The sequence below is a fragment of the Penicilliopsis zonata genome, assembly GCF_001890105.1.
Source record: "Penicilliopsis zonata CBS 506.65 unplaced genomic scaffold ASPZOscaffold_7, whole genome shotgun sequence".
In the NCBI taxonomy this organism is placed as follows: domain Eukaryota; kingdom Fungi; phylum Ascomycota; class Eurotiomycetes; order Eurotiales; family Aspergillaceae; genus Penicilliopsis; species Penicilliopsis zonata.
Window position 1 is genome coordinate 629174 of NW_019208917.1, and position 22426 is coordinate 651599.

At 52.0% G+C, this 22426-nt stretch overlaps 11 protein-coding genes across 11 annotated transcripts; 5 read left to right on the forward strand and 6 right to left on the reverse strand.

Moving 5' to 3' along the window:
• Positions 1-16: 16 nt before the first annotated feature.
• Positions 17-1626, reverse strand: ASPZODRAFT_132650 (hypothetical protein). Its single transcript, XM_022723079.1, has 5 exons — positions 1195-1626; positions 595-1100; positions 506-529; positions 331-446; positions 17-253 (listed from the first exon to the last, which is right to left on the reverse strand). The coding sequence occupies exons 1-5, from the start codon at positions 1345-1347 to the stop codon at positions 99-101; spliced, it is 954 nt and encodes a 317-aa protein (XP_022581090.1). The 5' UTR covers positions 1348-1626; the 3' UTR covers positions 17-98.
• Positions 1627-2222: 596 nt separating this feature from the next.
• ASPZODRAFT_66013 (hypothetical protein) lies at positions 2223-5243 on the forward strand (the record flags this gene model as incomplete). The annotated part of the gene is made up of 6 exons (XM_022729344.1): positions 2223-2378; positions 2434-2661; positions 2734-2932; positions 2991-3378; positions 3434-3842; positions 3912-5243. 6 exons carry the CDS (start codon positions 2223-2225, stop codon positions 5241-5243), a joined length of 2712 nt encoding a protein of 903 aa, XP_022581091.1.
• Positions 5244-5784: 541 nt separating this feature from the next.
• Positions 5785-7745, forward strand: ASPZODRAFT_16335 (hypothetical protein; the record flags this gene model as incomplete). The annotated part of the gene is made up of 4 exons (XM_022726618.1): positions 5785-6108; positions 6164-7445; positions 7517-7582; positions 7648-7745. The coding sequence occupies 4 exons, from the start codon at positions 5785-5787 to the stop codon at positions 7743-7745; spliced, it is 1770 nt and encodes a 589-aa protein (XP_022581092.1).
• A 58-nt stretch (positions 7746-7803) lies between these two features.
• Positions 7804-8327, reverse strand: ASPZODRAFT_132653 (hypothetical protein; the record flags this gene model as incomplete). Its single annotated transcript, XM_022723081.1, has 3 exons — positions 7804-7909; positions 7973-8158; positions 8220-8327. Coding segments are annotated over 3 exons (311 nt in total), but the record flags the coding sequence as incomplete, so codon positions are not given.
• Positions 8328-8770: 443 nt separating this feature from the next.
• ASPZODRAFT_16337 (hypothetical protein) lies at positions 8771-9136 on the reverse strand (the record flags this gene model as incomplete). Its single annotated transcript, XM_022726620.1, has 3 exons — positions 8771-8816; positions 8877-8941; positions 9005-9136. The coding sequence occupies 3 exons, from the start codon at positions 9134-9136 to the stop codon at positions 8771-8773; spliced, it is 243 nt and encodes an 80-aa protein (XP_022581094.1).
• A 1435-nt stretch (positions 9137-10571) lies between these two features.
• ASPZODRAFT_152048 (hypothetical protein) lies at positions 10572-11661 on the forward strand (the record flags this gene model as incomplete). Its single annotated transcript, XM_022725808.1, has 2 exons — positions 10572-10972; positions 11034-11661. 2 exons carry the CDS (start codon positions 10572-10574, stop codon positions 11659-11661), a joined length of 1029 nt encoding a protein of 342 aa, XP_022581095.1.
• A 244-nt stretch (positions 11662-11905) lies between these two features.
• ASPZODRAFT_132656 (hypothetical protein) lies at positions 11906-13463 on the reverse strand. The gene is made up of 5 exons (XM_022723082.1): positions 13201-13463; positions 12815-13131; positions 12546-12755; positions 12361-12479; positions 11906-12303 (listed from the first exon to the last, which is right to left on the reverse strand). The coding sequence occupies exons 1-5, from the start codon at positions 13368-13370 to the stop codon at positions 12007-12009; spliced, it is 1113 nt and encodes a 370-aa protein (XP_022581096.1). The 5' UTR covers positions 13371-13463; the 3' UTR covers positions 11906-12006.
• Positions 13464-13712: 249 nt separating this feature from the next.
• On the reverse strand, positions 13713-16016 carry ASPZODRAFT_16339 (hypothetical protein; the record flags this gene model as incomplete). The annotated part of the gene is made up of 5 exons (XM_022726621.1): positions 13713-14212; positions 14270-14541; positions 14601-15182; positions 15246-15882; positions 15956-16016. The coding sequence occupies 5 exons, from the start codon at positions 16014-16016 to the stop codon at positions 13713-13715; spliced, it is 2052 nt and encodes a 683-aa protein (XP_022581097.1).
• A 122-nt stretch (positions 16017-16138) lies between these two features.
• On the forward strand, positions 16139-16627 carry ASPZODRAFT_16340 (hypothetical protein; the record flags this gene model as incomplete). The annotated part of the gene is made up of 4 exons (XM_022726623.1): positions 16139-16221; positions 16290-16321; positions 16383-16447; positions 16559-16627. 4 exons carry the CDS (start codon positions 16139-16141, stop codon positions 16625-16627), a joined length of 249 nt encoding a protein of 82 aa, XP_022581098.1.
• Positions 16628-16901: 274 nt separating this feature from the next.
• Positions 16902-18049, forward strand: ASPZODRAFT_132659 (hypothetical protein). The gene has a single exon (XM_022723083.1). It carries the CDS (start codon positions 16928-16930, stop codon positions 17738-17740), a length of 813 nt encoding a protein of 270 aa, XP_022581099.1. The 5' UTR covers positions 16902-16927; the 3' UTR covers positions 17741-18049.
• On the reverse strand, positions 17792-21007 carry ASPZODRAFT_1977786 (hypothetical protein). Its single transcript, XM_022727477.1, has 3 exons — positions 20174-21007; positions 19314-20115; positions 17792-19231 (listed from the first exon to the last, which is right to left on the reverse strand). Exons 1-3 carry the CDS (start codon positions 20864-20866, stop codon positions 17844-17846), a joined length of 2883 nt encoding a protein of 960 aa, XP_022581100.1. The 5' UTR covers positions 20867-21007; the 3' UTR covers positions 17792-17843.
• Positions 21008-22426: the final 1419 nt, after the last annotated feature.

Genomic DNA, 22426 nt, shown 5'->3' on the forward strand with positions numbered 1-22426 from the left:
TTTTGGAAAGCAACAACACTATATTTCTAAGTGCTTCAATTCCTTTCTAGCTGAGGCTATATAACTATAACTACAATTTAATCTCTGGAACGAACCTCCTAGATCTTGATCACCTGTTCAACCCTTCTCTGCTTATTGACAACCAGGCGAAGCTGTCGACCTGACCGGCCTGGTAAGGAAGCAGGTCCTGTTGACGATGTCTTGAAAACGCCAGCTCGGAGATTTCCGGTGAAGAGTTCATAAGATGGGTAATCTACAGAGAATGAGCTAACGGTCCGAGAGAAGTGAGAGAGGGGGGGGGCAAAAAGAAAACCTGATAGGGGTACATACAGCCGTCAACAAATTGGTTAACTTGTTCTTCGGTCATGCCAGTGCCTTTCGCTGCGCGGAGGGTACGCTCTTGCTCTTGACGCCAGTCGTAGACGAAGTGGGAGTCCTGGGCATCACTTTGCAAGTTGTTAGTGCCAGCTGATAGATAATGGCCCAGGGAATTTTTTTAACGTACATATGAATAAGGGCGTCTAGCTGGCTAGAGGCAGAAAAAAGACATCAAATCAGTCGAAAGCCAAACTTTAGGAATGCAGCGCAACTCACTCTGTAAGGATATCATAACGCTTTAGTGAATCGTTAACGGCTTTGACATCTTCGTATTTCACGTGTCCCAGTCTTCCGCTATATTCAGGATTGCGCTCCTTCTCCGTGACAGCGGCCTGCCATTTCGTATGGAGAGTCGTCTCGTCCAACGGGCGGAACCCAACGCACCATCCCTCAAAGATGACGACGCGGATCTTGGATTGGCCGGCGGCATTGACGACTTCCCATTGCGATTCTGGAACCCGGTCTCCCTGACCTGAAAACGCGGACTTGTCGTATTGCGGGATAGCAGTGAGGTGGCCCGCGCGAAGGGAGCTAAAGACCCTCTCACCCAAAGCAAGGTCGTGGGTCGAAGGCTGCCCGCGATGCTGGAGGAGGGGGTTCGATGGGTTTGCAGCTGCAAGAGAAACTTGATCATCGTGAGTGAGGTAGATATCGTCAAGAGACAGTGTAATAACGGGCAGGGAATATGGTGGGGAGCGGAGAGTCTGATAGAGAGTCGAAACCTGATAGCAAGAAACTTGGTTACTGTCTGGGAAACCCCGGAGCAAATATCATAGACAGATCAAATGGGGAGAAAACGCTTCACATTACACATACTAGAACGGTTTTTCCCGCGCCCTGGACGCCATTGAGACCGAGGAAGAAAGGGGGTGCCTCGGGAGAGTTGCCGTGGCGGGCTTGGTGGGCTCGCAGTCGTTCCAGCAGAAAGGGAATGCAGTGTTCAGACTTGTCGTCGAAGATTTCAGGCATGACGGAGGCCAGCAGATCCTTGCAATGCTGCACGATGGGGTTTCTGCAATGCGGATCGCAAGAGGTCTTGTCTGTTCCCTCGACCTTGCTGTCGGCCGAATACCGTCGTGTATGGAGACTGACCCCCGCGTGGGGCTAGAGAGTTGAGCCTGAATGTTTCTCATCGCACGGGGCGACGCTCTCAACACTCATGTCAACCTCCAGTGACCCCATCAAAGCGGTGCGCGAGAATGAGCTCGCGAGTCCATTGCATACAGACAGTCTCTCGGTAAGGCGTCTCCTGAGTCGGTCAATGTCGAGGTCATGTGCCTGGCACATGATCGTCTTTGGATTCAATGCAAACAGTGCAAACACCCCACGGATCACATGAAACGGTGACGGGACTGTCACGTGACTAATCGCAAAGAGAGTCGGGACTCGGGAGTCGAACGAAGCATCATTAATTAGTGACGACTCGCTACCCGAATTAGTCCCTGGTGTTTCCCAAGGTCTCTTCGTCGGATTTCCTATTATCTATTGCCGATATACGTCGGTGGGGGGCATGTGGAACTCGCGATCCCCAGGTTTTGGCTACTGCAGCTGTCGCCTTGTACGAGCCGAGGTTCGTTTTCTGTGAGCCGAGCTGCGACCGTCATAGCCAGCTATCCGCATTCTCGGTTTCTCTTGTCTATTAAGTATCCTCGACTCGTCTTGTTCTCTCGCTGATCCAACATATATACTATTCCCTCTGCTTAAATATCTTCTTGCAGTGTTTTCTTATATCTTTTCTGTGTCCGGAGAGACTGTTGACAGTCCTTGTAGTCCCCAAGGGCGCCGGCTGACCTCCAACCTCACACTGCTATCTATCCCTTCAAATCCTCTGCCTATATCGTACCATGTCTAATTTACGCTTTGATAACCAAGCTGTCGTGGTGACCGGCGCTGGTGGCGGCTTAGGGAAGGCATATGCTGTCTTCTTCGCGTCGCGAGGGGCGAATGTTGTGGTGAACGATTTGGGTGGCTCCCACAAAGGGGAAGGCCACTCGGCAAAGGTGAGAATGAGCTTGGTTATTATCATCTGTTCTAGTCGGTACTAACTTTCTCAAGGCTGCAGATGTCGTTGTCAACGAGATCAAAGCTGCAGGGGGCAAGGCGGTTGCAAACTACGACAGCGTCGAGAATGGCGACGCCATCATCGAAACCGCGATCAAGAACTTCGGCCGAATCGATATTCTCATCAACAATGCCGGTATCCTGCGGGATGTAAGCTTCAAGAACATGAAGGATGCGGATTGGGACCTGATCAACTCGGTCCACACATACGGCGCCTACAAGGTGAGAGAGACGAGCCAAAATAATCAGCAACCGCGGCTGGAATCATAATAGCTCGAGGCTGACTTGTTATAGTGTGCAAGAGCTGCATGGCCTTACTTCCGTAAACAGAAGTTCGGACGCATCATCAACACAGCCTCCGCAGCCGGGCTGTTCGGAAACTTCGGGCAGACCAACTACTCCGCTGCGAAGCTTGGCCAGGTTGGGTTCACAGAGACCCTTGCCAAGGAAGGCGTCAAGTATAACATCATCGCAAACGTCATTGCGCCTATTGGTGAGAAGGATACAAAACATTAAGTAAAGGGTAATTGTATTGCTAACATCTCCGACAGCTGCCAGCAGAATGACTGCAACCGTGATGCCTCCTGATATCCTAGAGCACCTGAAGCCTGAATGGATTGTGCCTTTAGTGGCAGTGCTGGTTCACTCATCGAACACCACCGAAACTGGTGGTATTTACGAGGTTGGCGGTGGCCATGTTTCCAAGCTGCGTTGGGAGCGCTCCAAGGGCGCTCTTTTGAAGCCCGATGCCTCGCTGACCCCCGGTGCTATTGCCCGCAAATGGGAGGACGTCTATGACTTCTCCCAGCCTGAATACCCTACTGGAACTGCGAATTTCATGAGCTTGCTCGAGCATAGTTTGAAATTGGGCCCTGCTCCTGCTGGCGAGGAACCTGATTTCAAGGGCAAGGTCGCTCTTGTCACCGGTGGTGGAAATGGGTATGTTCTTCTTGACTTGCCGTTTCGAATGGATCGATGGCTAACTCCATGATAGACTTGGCCGGGCTTACTGTCTGTTGTTCGCTAAATATGGAGCTTCGGTTGTCGTCAATGACTTGGTTGACCCTGAACCTGTCGTTCAAGAAATCAAGAAGATGGGCGGTCAGGCCGTTGGAAACAAGGCCTCCTGCGAGGACGGTGACGCGGTCATCAAGTCTGCGATTGACGCTTTTGGCCGCATTGATATCCTTGTCAATAATGCTGGCATTCTCCGGGACAAGGCTTTCACCAATATGGATGACAACCTCTGGAATCCAGTTATCAACGTTCACTTGCGCGGCACCTACAAGGTAACCAAGGCTGCTTGGCCATACTTCTTGAAGCAGAAGTACGGCCGCGTGGTGAATACTGCCAGTACCAGCGGCATCTACGGCAACTTTGGACAGGCTAATTATGCCGCAGCTGTAAGCTTTAAATACCCTCTTTCAGCAATCGCTCCATTTTGAGGACAGACCAAAGCTGACACCTTGAAGAAACTAGGTATTCTGGGATTTTCTCGTGCCCTTGCCCTTGAGGGTGCCAAATACAATATCAAAGTTAATACCATTGCTCCCAATGCCGGCACGAACATGACCCGCACCATCATGCCCGAGGAGATGGTCCAGGCCTTCAAGCCCGACTACGTCGCTCCTCTTGTTGCCCTTCTCTGCTCGGACATGGCTCCTGAGCCTTCTACCAAGGGTCTCTACGAGTGCGGTAGCGGGTGGTTTTCTTGCACCCGCTGGCAGCGTTCTGGCGGCCATGGGTTCCCCGTTGACGAGACGCTGACTCCGGAAGCCATCGTTTCCGAGTGGAAAAAGATTGTTGATTTTGACGATGGCCGCGCAGATCATCCCGAAGATACGCAAGCCGGCTCTGAGCGAATCATGGCCAATATGTCCAACCGCCGTGATGGTGGCGAGGAAGCCAGCGGTGACGCTGCCATCCTGCAGGCCATCGAGAAGTGCAAGACATTGACGACCGATGGTACTCCCTTTGATTATACCGATCGGGATGTCATCCTATACAACCTTAGCGTCGGTGCCAAGCGGACCGACTTGCCTCTGGTCTACGAGCACAACGACCACTTCCAGGCCCTGCCCACATACGGAGTGATCCCCTGGTTTAATACGGAGACTCCGTGGACCTTTGACCAGATCGTCAAGGACTTTTCCCCTATGATGTTACTCCACGGCGAGCAGTATCTGGAGATCCGCAAGTTCCCTATCCCCATCGAGGCCAAGACCCGGACATTCCCCAAGCTCATCGATGTGATCGACAAGGGCAACGCCGCCGTCGCTATTGCGGGTTATACCACCAAGAACGCCGAGACGGGCGAGGACCTCTTCTACAACGAGTCGACGATCTTCATTAGGGGCAGTGGCGGGTTCGGCGGGTCCTCGAAGCCGACTGCCTCTCGCCCACGGGCGGCCGTCGCTGCCTACAAGCCTCCCCAGCGCCAGCCCGACGCGGTTGCCGAAAAGAAGACTTCCGACGACCAGGCGGCTCTTTACCGTCTCAACGGGGATCGCAACCCGCTGCACATCGATCCGGAGCTCAGTAAGATGGGAGGGTTCAAGGTCCCCATCCTCCACGGCCTCTGCTCGCTGGGTATCTCCGGCAAGCATGTTTTCGATAAATACGGCCCGTTCAAGAACCTCAAGGTCCGATTTGCCGGCGTGGTTCTCCCTGGTCAGACTCTCCGGACGGAAATGTGGAAGGAAGGAAACACCATCATCTTCCAGACCACCGTCGTGGAAACGGGCAAACCCGCCATAACCGGCGCCGGGGCCGAACTACTAGAGGGCGCAAAGGCGAAATTGTAGAAATACTAGCCGAGGGGGCACAGACTGCAATCTCGTCCTGTCATGGTGTTTGGGCGAGTTTATTTTTTCTATTTCTTTTTAACAAGATGATGAATATTTCCCGCTCTCTCTATGTACATCCAATCACAAGAATTATCTTCATTTCAACATATTTTACCAACAAGAGGGTAATTTCTCTACTTCAAAGTTCAGACTGCGGCATCGAATGATACTGAGTCGATACGTTTATCCGGATAAGCCACTACCACGGACATCCCTATTCTCTCTCACTAGCAAACAAGCCGAGGCTTAGAGCAAGCGAGGCGATTAGTGATCGGGATTGGCGAGGCAAGGCAAGTAAAACTATCATCCATCGTCCACCTCACCGGGGCAGTGTCTGAGGACCTTCTTTTTTTTTCTATCCATCATATCCAGATCTCCTTCATTTTGGTAATAATTATTATACCCTTTTGCATCCCAACGACCCCAGCGGTGGCCCATCGCCGGTTGACACAGTGAAACGCTCAGCTCGGCAGTGATCACCACAGACAGGCCTGCCTCAATGTGGGGCATCTTCCAATCCGATCTGAAGGGGGACGGACTGTCAACCCAGGGTCGGCTGTCTGATACTCTGTCAGCTCGTTCATATTTCGATATCGATGGGATCCGGATAGGACAAAAACGCGGCAGGTCCCGCGATGTAACGCCCGGGATTGACGAAGAAGACGATGATGGGGCGAAATCGTCGGCTCAACCCCCTAGCAAAAAAGCCAAGATCATCACTAGTAGCGCCAGCAGCAGCCACGAATTTCCCATAGTACAAGTGAAACCGGTAAAAAGACGTGGACGACCTCGATTAAGAGATAGCGGGGAGGATGCGGCTCAGGTATGCTCTTTCACTGCTCTTCTCCTGGAAGTAGGAAACTGAGTGAAGTATACAGACACGTCGATCGCAGATCCGTCGTGCACAGCAAACATATCGCCTCAAAAAGGAAACCACAATCAAGACGCTTCGCGAAGAAGTGGAACGACTGCAACAGACGTTACGTACAGTGGCTGGCGGTCTCGCTGAGCTCCGTGACGTTGCCTTGGGCTTCAACCTGGAGCTGGCAGATAGAAACCTCCCCTCTTTGGTATCGAGAAGGGCAGACCATTTACTTACGGAGATTGAACACTCTTGCCAGCTGTCGGGCAGTGTAGACCGGCATGATGATCCTCGCCCATTACCCAGTCTAAGCCAGCAACACCCAGTCCGCGGTATTCCCAAGGCATCCGAAGGGGATAATCTTGACGACGACGACGACGACGACGACGACATGTTTGGATACCAGGTATCGCACCAGCTGTCGGCAGGCGACGGCAAAACGTTTCTTGTTGTGAAAGAAATGCAACGAAACCCGGCACTGCATGGGTTGCGGCACTGGTGGAAGGAACGGACAGCAGCACCAGGAGGAGGAGGAGGAGGAGGAGGAGGAGGAGGAGGGCAAGTCCCGCCGCGGCACGTGCTCAACAACGCCATTTCCATGCCGGCCACGATCTCAACCCACCCTGCGTTTGATCTCTACCACCAGGAGCCTGAATTCCATCGGCAGCTACTTCGGTTCTGCCTGGAACGGTCGTACCAATGGTTTGTGGATCCGGAGGCAGACCGTGAGGCATTCCTGCGGGTATTTGGGCTGGCGCTGCCCTGTCTGCGCGATGACCCGTCGATGGTCAAGTACCTGTACGAGCAGTACCTGAATGGTGCGTCTGAGACCTCTCCGGGCTTGCTCAAAATGCCCTTCTACACCATCGGGGGCGCGGCAACTCATTACCCGCGTCGCGACAGGACGGGGAAGAAGATCTTCCCGCCCAATATGCGGACGCCGCAGCGGATTATCGGCCGGCTGATCGAGTACAGCGGTGGTGGCAAGGATGTGCCAGCGGACATGCACCCGGACGAGGCGCTGAAGTACCTGGGCTTCGAGGGTGAGTGGTTCGATTGCCATGACGTGCAGGGGTTTCTCGAACAGAGGGGGATCATCTTTGATCGGTCATCATTGTTTGCCGAGGTCCCGGATGCCACCATCCAATCTCTATATGAAAACACACGCACTTTACAGGACCAAGCCCCTCTTGGCCAGGCGGTGGGTTTGGAAACCGTGTCGTTTGACGCTAGTCAGACAATATATGATAATGACGAGGTCGTGTCTTCTTCAGGCCATAGGCTGGTCCTACGGAACGGTGAGTTTTGTGCATTTATGCAATACCCTCTGTGAAACCGTGCAACTAGATTTCTGATAAGCTCTAACTAGATGATGGACCCCCCTCTGAGAGCGTCACTTTTGATTACTTTCTTGATATCGAGTGCTTTTTCACCCGTACGCAAGAATCTCTTCCTTTTTTTTTTTTGCTTCTATGCGGACCAATCAGCTAATCGAAACAGTTCTCTTGCAGAAGGTCAGAATGCTCGGCCGAGCTCCGGGATTCCGCAAATCCGACGTGGAAGATGCCCTGAGAACCGCGGTGCGCAAGCGACCTTGACTGATTACTACTTATAGCAACTACGGACATGGGAGTATTGGATATGATAATTGTTAATACCGTTCAATCATGACGAAATTGAATATCCATAGTAATAACCAGACATATAAGATAGTCTTCCAAATCCATTACCACAGAAATCCCCGACTACTTCTTATCCGGAGCTGGAGATATAACCATCATAAGCAAGTTCTTATACAAAGCAGAAAGTTCTGAAAGAAACTCACGCCGACACGAATCACTCCACCCATCCCTCCCAATCTCCTGGCAATGATTCCAACAATACTCGACATACTTGACCTCTCCGCGCGTCGTGTCACACTGGAACAGGCCGTCTTGGATCCGATCGCGGAGAGGAGCAGGCACGCTCGGGTTCAGTTCCACGGCGTCCCAGAGCGTGGCTTCAGAGTAATCTAGAAAGAAAGAAAAAACAAATCAATTATTCGTGACACATAGAAAGGGTCTTTCCCCTACTGTGCACTTCCATCAGCCAGTCGCCGCAGTATTTCTGGCCGACGTGGCAGCTCTGCGCGAAGATGGTGGAGGCCAAGCTGACAAGCAGACAAGCCGATGGCTGCATTATGTAGTGTTGTCTTCTGGATTCGGATATACAAGGAGTGGAATATATAAGAGATAGTTATTGTCGGAAGAGACGGGGTTATAAGCAGCGTAGGTGTATATATACTGCCCCGAATAAGGTTCGCATGGTTGGATTGACGATCCATCTGCATGTGCGATATTTGCAACGGCGTAGGTGGAACTGGTTCTGGTTATCTTGGAAATGGTCGTCATGTCGACTGTCCACTCCATATGGAGTGGTTGTGTACTGGCCCATACCGGGCACTCTTCATGGGACAGATCAAATTCAAACAATGGTTTAATTTCCACTCAGTAAACTACTCGTGAAGGAAGGGTATAAAGAGGTCTTCTGTCATGACAACAAAACTCATCAATCCAGTACATGAACGTAAAAAATGAAGTGGTGGAAGCGGGCAGAGCGGATGCTCGCGGATCCATGTCGTTATTTAGCAGCAGCACTCGCAGCACTCGAAGCAAGCGATACCGGCGCACCTGGCGAGCTTATCAGCGGGTGTTTTGGTTGTATTGGGTTTGGGTTGTTGCAAAACTCACAGTCCGCAGCAGAATCCAGCCTCACCACCTCCACGGAGACTCATCTGCATCTGTTCCTGGGTAGCCTGTGAAGATTAGAATGTGCGACGGACTAGAAAAATAAAAGATCATCGCAAAAGAGGTCGTACAGGCTGCTGAGAGACGATCTGCTCGGGCGCAGCAGGGCTGCTGGGCTGGTTCTGTTCAAGAGTCTTGGGGTCCCAGGTGTTGGACTCGGTGTTCTCCGACTTGGAGGAGCTGAAAAGGCTGAAACCGAACATTTTGATAGTGTGACTGACGGTGGACTGGGAGCGATGGAGGAAGGGTAGAAGGTTAGATTTATAGGAATGAGGTTGAGAAGCTGAGAAGCCGAGGAACTGAGGAGCTGGATGAGATCCGAGCAGATTAGGAGCAGGGCTGAGGGCTCTTTATGTGAGACCCCCAATAAAACGGGGTTGCCTAGTCACCTGCCTGCCACCATCCGGTCCAGGCCGCTTTGTTTAGGAAGCCACAAGTCGTCCAGGCGAAGGGCCGAAGGCTCCAGGGGCTCAGCTGAGATCGTCCCTGGTGGCCCAATGGTTGGCTGTGGCAGGAGGGGGGGGAAAGAGCTTAGCCCTTTTGGGGACAGTTCATTTCCCGCAGCCAAACACTGCGCTTGCCCTGAAGGAGGCTAGTTTGGACACACACCGCTCTGATAAGCCACCCATGTATCACTCGGCGTAACCAGTACAGCCAAAAAAGATACTGTACGGAGTACGGAGTAGTTACTACCTACTATCTGCTAGGTACGGAGTACTCTGTAACTTACTAGTAGCTCAAAGTGTTCTGGTTTTACTGCCACTCTCAGCCACGGAATGACGTACATGCGTTGCTATTATTATTCCCTCGTTGGGACCCCACTAGACTCTCGGTGTCCATGGTTGGGGCTGTGGAGTTTAATTCTGTAGGTACTCCGTAGATCCTACTAGGTACCACCTTAGGTACCCAGGTATTACGTTATTACTCGTAGTTAGTACTACCTACTCCGTACCTACGTAGTGCTAACTGCTAACTACTGCTTACTGTACAGCCATCTATTTCTATATGTAGTAATGAAGGATGCCTAGTAATTATCTGATGGATAACGAGGCTGTCATGCCAAGCCATGGCTCAAATTGACTGCTTATCGAGAGGAGACGAATCTTCAAATCCATTCCTTTTTCATAAGTCCACTGGCATTGGGGAGGCCTTCGTCTGCTCGTGGTCTCGGATGGCTTTACGAGTACGAAAGTTACAGACCAAATGGTATTAGATTTGTACAGAGTACCTCTCTATGCAAGCAATACTGGTCTAGTACTATTCAGGCTGTATGTTGGCCTGAGGCTTGTAACTACAACTACATCAACTCTACCTCTAAGCAGACAACAGTTGGATCTTTATCACTTATATAGACAATCAAGGTGTTAAGCTATTCTTTCTTTTGGAATTCTTTGTCTCACCCTAATCACTTAGTCTATCTAGATCAAGAATGGTAATCTAGTCTCTTATTATGGACTTTTATGGCTGCCACACACCGATACTGATCAAAAGCTTCAACTTTGGCTACTAGGGCTATGATGCCCTATTCCCACGCTGAACATGCTAAACACCTCCCTATCTCTTTCTTCTCTCATCTCTCTCTCACCTCTCCTCCCCTCACCATCTCTCCCCCTCACCATCTTGTCGAACTCGAGCATCATGGCTGACAAAATCAATCCAGTTGACGTCCTCATTATCGGGGGAGGTCCTGCGGGCCTCTCTGCTGCTCTTCATCTTGCTCGCCAGTCTCACAGCGTTACCATCTTTGATTCTGGTAGCTACCGCAATGACCCCAGTGCCGAGCTTCACGGTGTTTCCACCTGGGACCACCAGCACCCCGTCGATTTCCGTAACAAGTCCAGAGAGGAGCTGGGCCAGTTCCCCAATGTCCGCATCGTCGACATCGAGGTCCAGAAGGTTGCAAAAATCAATGAACAGCTGTTTTGCATCCAGGCTGAGAACGATAAATTCTGGATTGGTAAAAAGGTGCTTCTCGCCACCGGTTCGCAGGAAATCTTTCCAGAGATCGACGGATATAACGAATGCTGGGGAAGACGCATGTAAGTGATTGATCAGAAAGGAAGTAAAAAAGGGGAAAACCATTTGAACTAAGAGGTCCAGTTTCCACTGCCTGTTCGCCGATAACTACAAAGTCCGCAAGTCTGCTGCTGCTGGCGTTCTGGCCGTGAAGCCCTGCGGCAACCTATCCATGGCTCTCTACCTTGCCCAGAAGGCTGCACAGTTCAGCGCGGAAGTCATCATCTACACACACGGGGACCAGCAGCTGGCTACCCAGCTCGAGGCCGCCCTGGCGGAGGCCGCTCTTCAGACCGGTGGCAACAACGACGCCAACCAGCAGACCTCCAAACTCTTCAAGGTGGTGTCCGACCCCGTTGACGGCATCGTCACCGTCTACGACGCCGACGGCAACCCCATCGCCCTGGAGCTGTACTTTGTCGACCGCACCGAGGAGATCGCGTTCATGCTTCACAACCCCATCGTCGTCCTTAGGGGCACCTTCGCCGCCCAGCTCGGGGTCGAGGTCGCCCCAGGTCCCTTCCCGGGTACCGGCAACATCTCTATCTCGGCGCCCTCCCTGCAGACCAACGTGCGGGGCGTCTTCGCTGCCGGAGACTGCATGGCCAACCCCAAGACCATCCCTAATGCCATGGCCACGGGATGCAATGCTGCCATCGGTATCTCGGCCCAGTTGCTCGCTGAGAAGCACCATCACGGTCCTCTCTTCTAAAGCTTGACTTTGAAATTGGCCTAGGGATATTTTCATTCAGACGCATGTCTTCAGGTCTTAACTCTAAGTTGGTCTCCTTTCATGCGTGCTGCCATTGGCCTACTGGTGATTTCACTTGTACTGTACTTGACCCAGGTAGTTCTTAGGTTGTTCTTAGGTTAGTCTAGGGACACATTAGTCAGTACAATAATATCACCCATATTCTGAATACGCTGTCTGTATAATATACCTAGGTCAATGACCTGTCCAAAGTGTTTTTCTCGGCAATTCCTCACTGAGCAGCTAGACGGCTATTCTATCTAAACCACTACTCTGACTATACTCCACTCTCATGACTGACGCCTCTCAGCCCTGGAAATCATCCAACAAGAAGAGGTCTGTTAGGAGGCGTTTCGCTGACAGTCGGCACTGAGGATTAAGCTGCAGCATGAACAAAAGGAACGAGGCGAATCCTTGTTTATTTTTGGCGCCGAACGTGTTATGTAACCTATTCTGTAGGTACTCTGGAAAATCTCCATCCTTCTGACTGATGGGGCAGAATCTCTGGGTAATGAGAGACCGGTGGTCTTGGTCAACTTCGGCCTCTGTAAGACCAAAGGTATCCAAAGGAAATAACGGCTCGTTTGTTGCTAGTTCAAATATCTTTTCATAAACGTCAGAAGGGTAGAGCTTTAAAACAGAGAGGTGCATGCAACATACTGAACAACCCAAAGTCCAGATATCAATATTCATATCCCATTTCTCTTGGTTTATTATCTCAGGAGCACGCAAAGCTGTCGGTGTCGCTGGGCGCTGATTGCATTGTTGAGCCCATTGAGCTGGAAAGACACGTCAGCTTGTGCCGTATTCGCTTCGGTATATTCAATTAAACGGAGGGATCTCACCAGCGCCGAAATCACCAATCTTCAGGGTAAGTGTCGAGAAACAGGCATTATCTAAATAGCCTCGAGGTCTCTGCGTAGGCATCAAATATCTCGGGGCGCTATCATCTCTCGCCACCCCTTCCAGCCATTGAACAGGGCAAAATTCCGGCGGTTGCAGGAACCCTTCGTCATTTGTAGAGACCGAGAACATTATATTAGCTGGCTTGAGATCTAAACGCACCTGGTCAATGGATACTTGTCTCGAAAGTCTTCGTGGAATGTTGACTTACCACAATGAACTATACCTAGATGGTGAAGGAAGTCAATAGTACCCAGGAGAAGCTGCCGGCAGATAGTTCGCACATATCCTGAGCTATGCGGCTTGCCACTGACTGTCATTGAGCTGCCGTCGGATACCATAACAGGTAGAACGAGACACAAGTGAGTTCCGTTAGGGCCTTGATGATAAAAATGATCGAGCAGTTCAATGACATGCGCTCTTCCAGGATGGTCTAAATCGCAGGATGCCAGATTCAGAAGAATTCCAAGCTCTCTGTTTTCCGAGGATGCGTCTGCTTTCAATATCTTCAGTGCGACCTGTCGCTGGCTACTTGTTTACCCATTGGTAATTAGTGCTATTCTCCAGTACGGTAGTTTATTCCAGCAATACTCTTACATCTTTCTGTCCTTTGCAGCCCACACAGTCGAGCTTTGGCCAAAGGCCAGCTTTCCAATGACTTCGTATCTTGAATGAAGAACATCTTTAAGTTGTACTGGATGGTAGCCTCCTGGACGATACTCTTCGACAGGTTCAACCACGTCGTATATTCGTTCGAAACGGCGCATTTTCTTTTCTTTTTGAATTCTATAACAAAGTAAGTATTAAGAAAACGAGACTCGGTATGCCTTCTCCTAGAATGACAGTGAACCCCGTAATGGACATCGGGGGATGCGAGACGTTTCTAAAGCCGCGATTTCAAATCTCAAATCGAAGGTGAGTCGTGACTTGCAGAATCATGTGACAAAGGGAAACAGGCTGCTCTGCTCTGCTTCTTGAATCAATGGATTAACGAATGAAGATCTCGCTCTTGGACTGGTGGCTTATATATGGAGTCTTTCCTCTTTGGTATTTCACTTTGGACAAACATGTCTCTCTTCGTTTAACTGACCATAAAGCCTATATACATTCTAAACCTTCCGTTTGACCAAGCCACGAAAGAAGTCAAAACTGTTACTGTCGCTCTGTAGCTGCCAGATCCGCCCCGTCGGCCGGTCATTCCAACCCAGCTCCTCGGCGAGAAGAAGGCCGTAGTCGCGCGTGATGCCCTTGATGCGTGCTTTGGCGCATCCCTGTTCCTCCAGCGTGACGACCTGGTGCATGTGCAGCCAGTCGTCGTAGTAAAGCTCTTCGAACTCCTTGTCGAAGCCTGTGCGCAGGAAGCGCGTGTATAGCTCTTCGAACGAGGTCAGGATGCGCGCCAGCAGTTTTTCGAGTGTGATCGGCGCTGCGTTGCGAGGCAAAAACCGTTCGCGCAGGGCGTTCAGTGACGTTGTCGGCGAGGCATTGGTTGCGTTGATCCCGACACCCACGACAGAGATGTATTCTGTTGACGAGTAGTGCGAGTTGACCAGGATGCCGCCCATCTTGCTGTACTGGCTCGTATCGGGTTTCTCGGGGTCAAGAGCGTCTTGCAAAAAAATATCAGCATTTGTCCGCATGTTCTGAAAGAGAACCAACCACTCACAGATATCGTTAGGCCACTTGAGTTTCACGGGCATTTTCTCAAAGCCCTTGTCGTAGCTCTTGATACCCTTGACCACGGCCATAGCCGCTAAATACTGAATAAAGACGACAGGAGCGGATTGCATCTTCTCGATCGGGTGTCGGATCACTGTGGAGAAAATGAGAGCACCCGCTGGTGATACCCAGACGTTTGAACCACGCCCTCTCCCTGCCACTTGGACGGTGGCCGTTGCAGTGAGGCCATTAGGGAGGCGTCGAAGGAATTGGGGGTTCCTGGAGAGGATTAGCAAAATATCGATTAAGCAAGGGAAAGAGAGAAAAAAACTGCTCACTTTTCCAAAATAGTGTTGGTGCTCGTGATAACCTCCGCATACAAGATATCAGAGCCAAATTCCGACGCGCCCTCCCTGGACTGGGAACGGTATTCGCTCAAGTTGGAGTAGAAAGCATGGTGGTTGAAATACGGTGTCATCTTGGAGGGCGGGGTGTCGTCGTGGACCACCAATCGCTTGAGGATGGCATTATAGTCGACGATTTTCCCCACCGCTGCCTCTGTCTCCTGCTCTTTGGACTGGGCAGGAAGGGACTCGCCCAATTCATTCAGATTCCACACACCAGGCCTCTCGATGCAGAACTTATCATTCTCATCCTTCAGGTACTCTTTCCCGTCCTCCCTGACGATGACCTCTTCAAGGCGAGTAAGAATCTGTGAGGTGCTCTCAGGATCTGCCGAAGATAGGTGCAGCGACGATAGAGAAGGTACTGTTGTCGTATCCTGGGCAACGTCTAGGCCTAGCTTGGATAGACAGGCCTTGAGGAAGTCTGTCCGCGACTTATCATCGGCCGCCAACGCGTCGACTAAGTGGGCATACTCGGGTCCTCCCGCTGACTTGTCAAGATTGGCTGCGGCGAACCTACATATTACTCGGTCAGCGCAATCCGTCTAGATTGGGCAGGAGAAAACGGAATATACTCACTCCGGATGAGGCCCTGTGAGAATGGCCGCACCGTCGCCGGCTTTGCAGTAGACGACTGCCGCAGCACCTTCGCCAGGGTGTACATTGAGCTCCTCGGTGTAACTTGCCAGCACTTCGACTCCCTTGTCGGCATACAGCTGTGCGTCCACGAAGACCCCGCCTCCATTGTAGTATGACCGGAACGTATCGGGCACGGCTCCTTGGTTCAGCACCTCCTTGGAGACCTTGAGCTCGGCGGCACGGGCACCCGCCTCACTGTGGTATACGAAGCCCGGGAAAGCACCGCCGCGGCAGATCCCCGGGAAGAAGGGAAGCTCGCGGTCGCCAACCACCTGCATTGTCTTGTCGCCAACCTCGAACTCACACCGCTTGGAGCCGTAGTATCCCCCTGCACAGAACCCCAGGTAGGCGCCTCCCCTGCGTACAAACCGCTCGATCTTCCGGTTCCCTTCACCGTTGAGCGAGCGACAGTACCCCAAATCTGCACCTCCGGGAATAACCAGCAACGCGCAGTTTGCTGTCCATGGCTCCTTGACCAGCATATCCTCCGTGACTGGGATCACAGCATACCGATGCGAGAGCAAACGACGCAGGGTGTAGAGGCAGTGGCGGACCGAGTCCACTGTGGTTCCATTTCCTACCCAAGCCACATCACCAGTCAGAAATCAATCATAATCCCAAAACGAACACGGAATCGGGGCCAAGCAAACCAGAGTATACAAGCACATTGACCTTCTTTGCCGTCAGATCCGGCGTGGTTGCGGTGGCCATGGTGCGAGGTTGGCGGGGTAAGTTTTGGTTTGGATACTGTGAGGACAGGAGCTCTCAGTTCTTCTCCGAACTCTCTCCACCGTCAACACAGGCCGCTGCACCCTCGTCCACGCACAATCGCAATGGCTGGCAAGGAAGAAAAAGCAGCGAATCCCCCGACGAAGGTTCCGGAGATCGTTGATGACGACGACGAGCCCGATGACTGGTAAAAACCCTGGACGCTCCCCTCACTGGCCGATGCGGAGTCCAACTAACGAAACGGGTCCTGGGCAGGGATAAGCGGATCTTCAGCACCGGCTGCGCAGGTACGTCGAGTTGGAAGCTAAAAGATATAGAAAATACAAAACAGGGTGCTAATGCCAGCAGCGGAGCAAATGAAGATGAACGATTGTTACTACCAGAAGCGAGACTGGCGGAGCTGCAAGCTGGAGGTGAGTTGTTCCGGCAGTCAGGAGTCCAATTCGACTACGAGTTGAAAAGACACGAAAGCAATGCTACGATTATATTCCCTCTCAATAATGATCTATCCGCTGACTTGTCAGATGGAAGCCTTTCGCGAGTGCTGGAAGCGACAGGGTAACGACGAGCGAACCGAGACCAAGAACGCGTGAAGCGTTTGTATACTATTATTGTACATACTCTCAACTTGTATTCTTTTAGATATTGATATATACTTGGTTATCTGCTACCAGTAGCCAGTGTTTAATTACCAGTCAGTCCAGTATTGGGCGTTATAATCCTCTTCTCGAAAGACCAGGCAAAACACGTGACCAATATCGCCGGAAGGCTGAAGCTGAAAGTGTCCAGGCATCACAGCTTTGTCTCAACGACGACACCAACTCTCAACACCAACAAAAATGGCATCGCTACAGGCCACCAGGGCAATCCGACTTGCCGGATCTCTGAACAAAATGCACTGTATCCAACGACCATGTCTGACAAGCGTCTACCGTACTGTGTCTCGCAGTCTTATCACCTCGTCGAAGCGCCACCAAGCAGGAAACAACACGACGACAACGGTGCCCGCGTCCAAACCTCCTACCTCCCCGATCCCGAAACCCTCATCGTCTCCCTCTACGACTCCAACCGCAGCTTCTTCTCCTTCTACTACCACCCCCTCCCGCCCGACGACCGACAACATCTCAAAGACAGGACTAGCAGACAAGCCGGTCGAGCTGGAAAGCAGCACCGAGGACAAAATCGACTGGACGCGGTCCTTCCACGGCCTCAGCGCCGCGCCCTTCCCCAAAGAAGCCGCCTCAATCCTCCTCGCCGAGATAGACCCGGAAGAAGTGGAAATCAAGCCCGACGGGATCGTCTACCTGCCCGAAATCAAATACCGACGCACGCTGAACAAAGCCTTCGGGCCGGGCGGGTGGGGGCTCGTCCCGCGCAGCGAGAGCATCGTCACCCCCAGGATGGTGACGCGCGAGTACGCCCTCGTCTGTCATGGGCGCCTCGTCTCCGTCGCCCGCGGTGAACAGGACTATTTTTCCCCAGAGGGCATCCCCACCGCGACCGAGGGGTGTCGTTCGAATGCCCTCGTGCGCTGCTGTAAAGATCTGGGTATCGCAAGCGAGTTGTGGGATCCGCGCTGGATCCGCAAGTTCAAGGCCCAGTATACGCGTGAGGCGTGGGTCGAGCATCTTGTTAGCAAGAAGAAGTCCAAGATCTGGGTCCGCAAGGATGATCAGGTTTCTTATCCGTGGAAGGAGACAAAATAGCCTGTATTATATTATAATCCTCTGGAAGAATACTACAGAATAATAATAATAGAACATTAAATGGTCATTCTATCTATACAATGTACGAGAAGTTTCAGTGAGATCAGTCTTGATTCTCATCTTCACTGGATACTGTGCTGTGCTGCTGCGGCACCGGCCGACGGCTGGGAGGAGGCACATACAGAGGCGGCGGCGCAGAAGGAGAAGCCTGGGACGGGGACGGGTGGGTGGTGAACGTCGAGCTGGACGACGCGTACTCAGGCGAGGTCTGGTAGTGGCTGGGCATGTTGTTCAGGGAATTCCCCTGCGTCGATGGGGAGTAATACGGGTTGTTGGTGTTGGGGTTGGTGTTAGTGTTGCTGTTGGGGTAGTACGCCGCAGCACCCGACGCAGTAGGCTCGGCGATGATCGGCACTTGTTTGTAGCTTTGCGCGTCCGAGGGGGACAGGGTATCCTGGTGATGGCGGAAACCCGTGAAGTGTTCTCGGTTTGGAGTGGTCTCGTTGACGGGACTGAGGTGTCCGCCGCCGACAGACGAAGCAGTGCTGGGCATCCGGGTGAGACCAGCTGCACCAATTCCGTCGCGCGACTCGTCGAACCCTGGCGAGCGAGCGTTCAGCTGCTCCATATATGCCAGCTCCTTTTGCTCAGCCGTCATGGCCCACTGGTGAGTGTCGTTGTTGTTGTTGTTGTTGTTGTTGTTGTTACTGCTGCTGCTCCCGCCGCGATGCTGGAGCGAGCCTGAAGAGGAAAGATTGTCAACCCCCGTAGACCGGCCCGCGCCCGAGTTGATGATCTGTTCCGTCACAATCAGACGGTTGACATCCTTCTGCTTATCTGAGCCGGCATCGGATTTCTTGTCGTCACCGTCGGCCTTTTTCTCCTCTTCCTTGGCACTCGAGCCCGGAGCCCGCATGGGGATCTTACGCACGGCCATGACGAGCGCACACATGAACTTGGAGCGACGAGCAGAGCGGATGGTCTCATTGGACCAATTGGACTTGTGGCGGATGTCGACGCTCAACTGCAGTTTGTCCATGTCGCCGACGCCGACAACTTCAATGTTGATGTCCGGCTGGAAGTCGCGGCAGTTTTCCTTATCGCGAACAAACTGCTCCATCTCCGCCCGCAGCATCTGCACGTCGGCAAAGGTCGTGTCAAAGGCGACCGGGATGGTGAGCACCTCGTGCATGGCATTGGCACGAGTGAAATTGTCCACCCACAGACTGTTGAGGACGTTGTTGGGCACCTGAGTGATCCGGTGATCGGTGATGCTCCGCATGACGGTGAAGAGAAGGGAGATCCTCTCCACAATGAAGGGCTTGTCGCTAACCTCTACCCGGTCTCCGACATCGAAGGGGTGCTTGACAAAAAGGAAGATGCAAGAGCCCAGGACCTCCTGTGCTGTGGTGGAGAACACGAACGAGAGGGACAGCAACGTGGTAGCACCGGCAGCGATGACCGTTCCAAAACCACTCGTCACAAACGATACTGCAGAGGTTAGCTATGGAAAAGAAATAGTGATAACGTTCTCGGAAGGAGAAGAAGAAGGAAGAGAAAAATAAGAACGTACTAAACACAAGGACGCCAATGATAAAGGCAACTGTCAGCAAAAGGTTATCGAGCACGCGAATGGCCTGGTCGACGTCATGCATGCTGTGGTTGAGGGCTTTGCGTCCGCGTCCAAACTCGGCGACGGTCAAGATCATCTCGTCTAGACTGATGTCTCCATTGCCATCGCGGTCAAGGACATTGAAGCATTCCTCAGCCAGGGCCTGGCGTTCGGCGCCCAGTACCTCAATGATATCCTCCAGGTAGAGGGCGTCTCTGCCCTCGACGACAAAGGACATCCAGATGCGACGCGACAAAGCCTCGGAGGCCTTCTTCCGCTCGAGCGCCTGGAGGACGATGGAATGCGCCGCGGTGGGGTTGAAGACCTGCTTGCCAGTGATCTCCTGGGCGACGTTGCCAAAGGCGGCGGTAACCTTGTCTCCGATGCGACCGACATTTTGTCCAACATTGCGGATGATGCGCATTGGGTTGGTCGAGTTGTTGCGCTTGTGGCCTGGGCGTTGCGCGAGGATGGAGGAGATGACGGCGTCCTCGTCCGCGAACTCCTTACAGTGCTCCGGGAAGAGGGCACGAGAGGCATCGTAGAGCTGGCCGATAAGGTAGATATTGCGCTTGGACTGTTTGATCTTGATATCAAACTGCTTGCGGTGATAGCTAATGGAGATGAGTTGGACTATGGTCTTCTCACCCATGAAGATCAAGCTGCAGATCAACAGCCCAAACAGGATGTTCTTGATGGTCCGTTCCCAGGGTTTGGTGCCGGTATCACCTTCTGCCACTTTGGCCGGGTTAAGGGTCATTGTCTAGTTTCCGGATCAGCAGAAGATTCTCTTGTAGACTGAAGGGAGGCTTAAAACGTACCGGCAGAAAACTGACGAGACATATGACACACCAGAAGACGATGGAAAGAGGGATCTCCAAAGCGCGGAGGATCAGGGCATACTTGCGAGTGCCGGAGCTGACGATTCCGCAGAGGAATTGGAAGACGAAGGGCAGGTAGTAGGCGAAGGCCTTGGAGACCCAGAGACTGACCCAGACGACCTCGATCCAGGCGAAGAACCAGTAGACACGGACGCCGCCGATGGTGGCATGGCGCGCGGCGACAGCGGAGACGATGATGGGGACGGCGATGAGCAGAGCAATCGGGGCCACGTAGAGCATATAACGAGTGACGATGGAGAAGTTAAGGAAGGCGCGGTAGAAGCGGCCCATGCGGGTGACGGTGCCATCCTCGGGTTCAACGAGGGACTTGCCGCTGGAGTCGACGCGGCGACGACGGCCAGGACCGGAGCCCGGGACATCGTCTGCCACCAGATCAGCTTTCTCGCTCATGTCGGTGCCCGCGAAGTCGGTGGGCGGCTGGTAGCCCGAGGGGGAGACGGCGCTGTTCATCTTGCGCGCCCCGGTCTGGCTGCGGCTGGAGATGCTAGCCAAGGGAATGTCAATGGTGACATCGTTGCGGTTCGCCATGTCGGCAGACAGCGACATGTCTGGGATTTTCTGGAATCGATGGGATGACCAGCGCTCTTGCGAGGTGCCCTGATGGGAGAACATAAAAGGAATCTCTTATTTTTTTTTTTTTTTTTTGGCGTCGTCCGTTTTGAAATAGGCCTCGACGCAGGAGCCACTAGTGAGGGAGCGGTCGACGAAGCTGTCCCGCAGCTTGCGCCGATGGGAAAGTGGAGAGAGACCAAGTCGTGGCAATTATTATTTTGTTATTCTCTGGACCTCGAGTCTGTGTGAATTCCTACTGAATAACGAGTGTTCTGGTGGAGGTCTCTGTGGGTCTAAGATCAGCAATTGGCAAAGGCAGCAAATTATGTAGAGGATTATCCTTTAGACTAACTGCAAGACCGGAAGGATTGACTGAAAGACTGAAGGACTGAAAAGACTGTATGAGAGAGAACAAAGGGTGGATTAAAAAAAGAAAAAAAAGAAGACATGAGATTATATTAAAGATCGAAGATTACCCCATTGTCCCTGGAAGCGAAAGTAATGGCCGTGCCCATTCCAAGTTGTTTCAGAAGGCCAGGGCTGAACGCCACAGTGTGAAATTCTCCTGGTCGCAGGGTCTGAGACTGACTCCAGTCACTCCACCGGTCTGCTCCATCGCTATCCAGATCGGCAGTCGATCGATACGATAGCATGAAGGAGATGGGACTCTGTCAGCTCATGATTGCAATCGTATAAGCTCTTTGCTGCGTCTCTGATATTCAGAAAGATGAAGAAGTACGGCATGCCTACCTGAGTAACTACCGTCCAGGGGGAGGAGGCTCGACAGAAAGAATTTCTTCAGGTTGGAATTGGGGGGACGAGATACTCCCAGAGCGCAGTCTTGGCAGGCAACGCGTGTGCCCCTTTTGAGAACTGGCCAATTGGAACGTGCATATCCGCTGAGGAGGGTCGTGCCTTCTCGAAAAGGAAGCGAGTGGCCGGTTCCGCGTTCCTCATTGGGAAGGACGGGTCAGAACCAGACAATGGCGTCATCATCCATAGTATGGATAACACATTTTCAACTGTCAACTGGTATGGAGTAGAAGTAAATATAAATAACTTGCCACTTACCTAGGTACCTAAGTAAATTGTTCATAGTACTACGGAGTTCATGTGGTTGACACCGTAACTGTTATTGTATTATTTTAGTAGATCTTACCTTGGTACTCCAGATCTGGGGCAGACGTGCCCGCTGTTGATCACTCGGTGTCTCTCCGTACAGAACACGAAGTATAGACTCTGGAGGACTCGTATTGACTGGCTGACTCACTACCAGGTACTAAGGTACTGAACTAACTATATAAACTAGTTAGTCATCTGTAAAACATTCCTTTAGGATTATAATTGATCAAGGAAGTATACAAGTTATCTAGTAATTGATACCTACCAACCATCTCCCTAGATGACATCAATCTAATGGAACAGTCAATACTACATGCCGAGGCAATCAATCTGTTCTGTGGTGGAGGAGTTACTTAGTACCTACCTAATTGATTGTTCTAGTCTTGGTATGAATGCAACAAGGACCATGACGTAATTGGGTGGACAGAAAAGTATACATGAGATAATAGCTACATATGTAATGAAAAATTCTATTCTCACTAGTCTATCTTACAAATA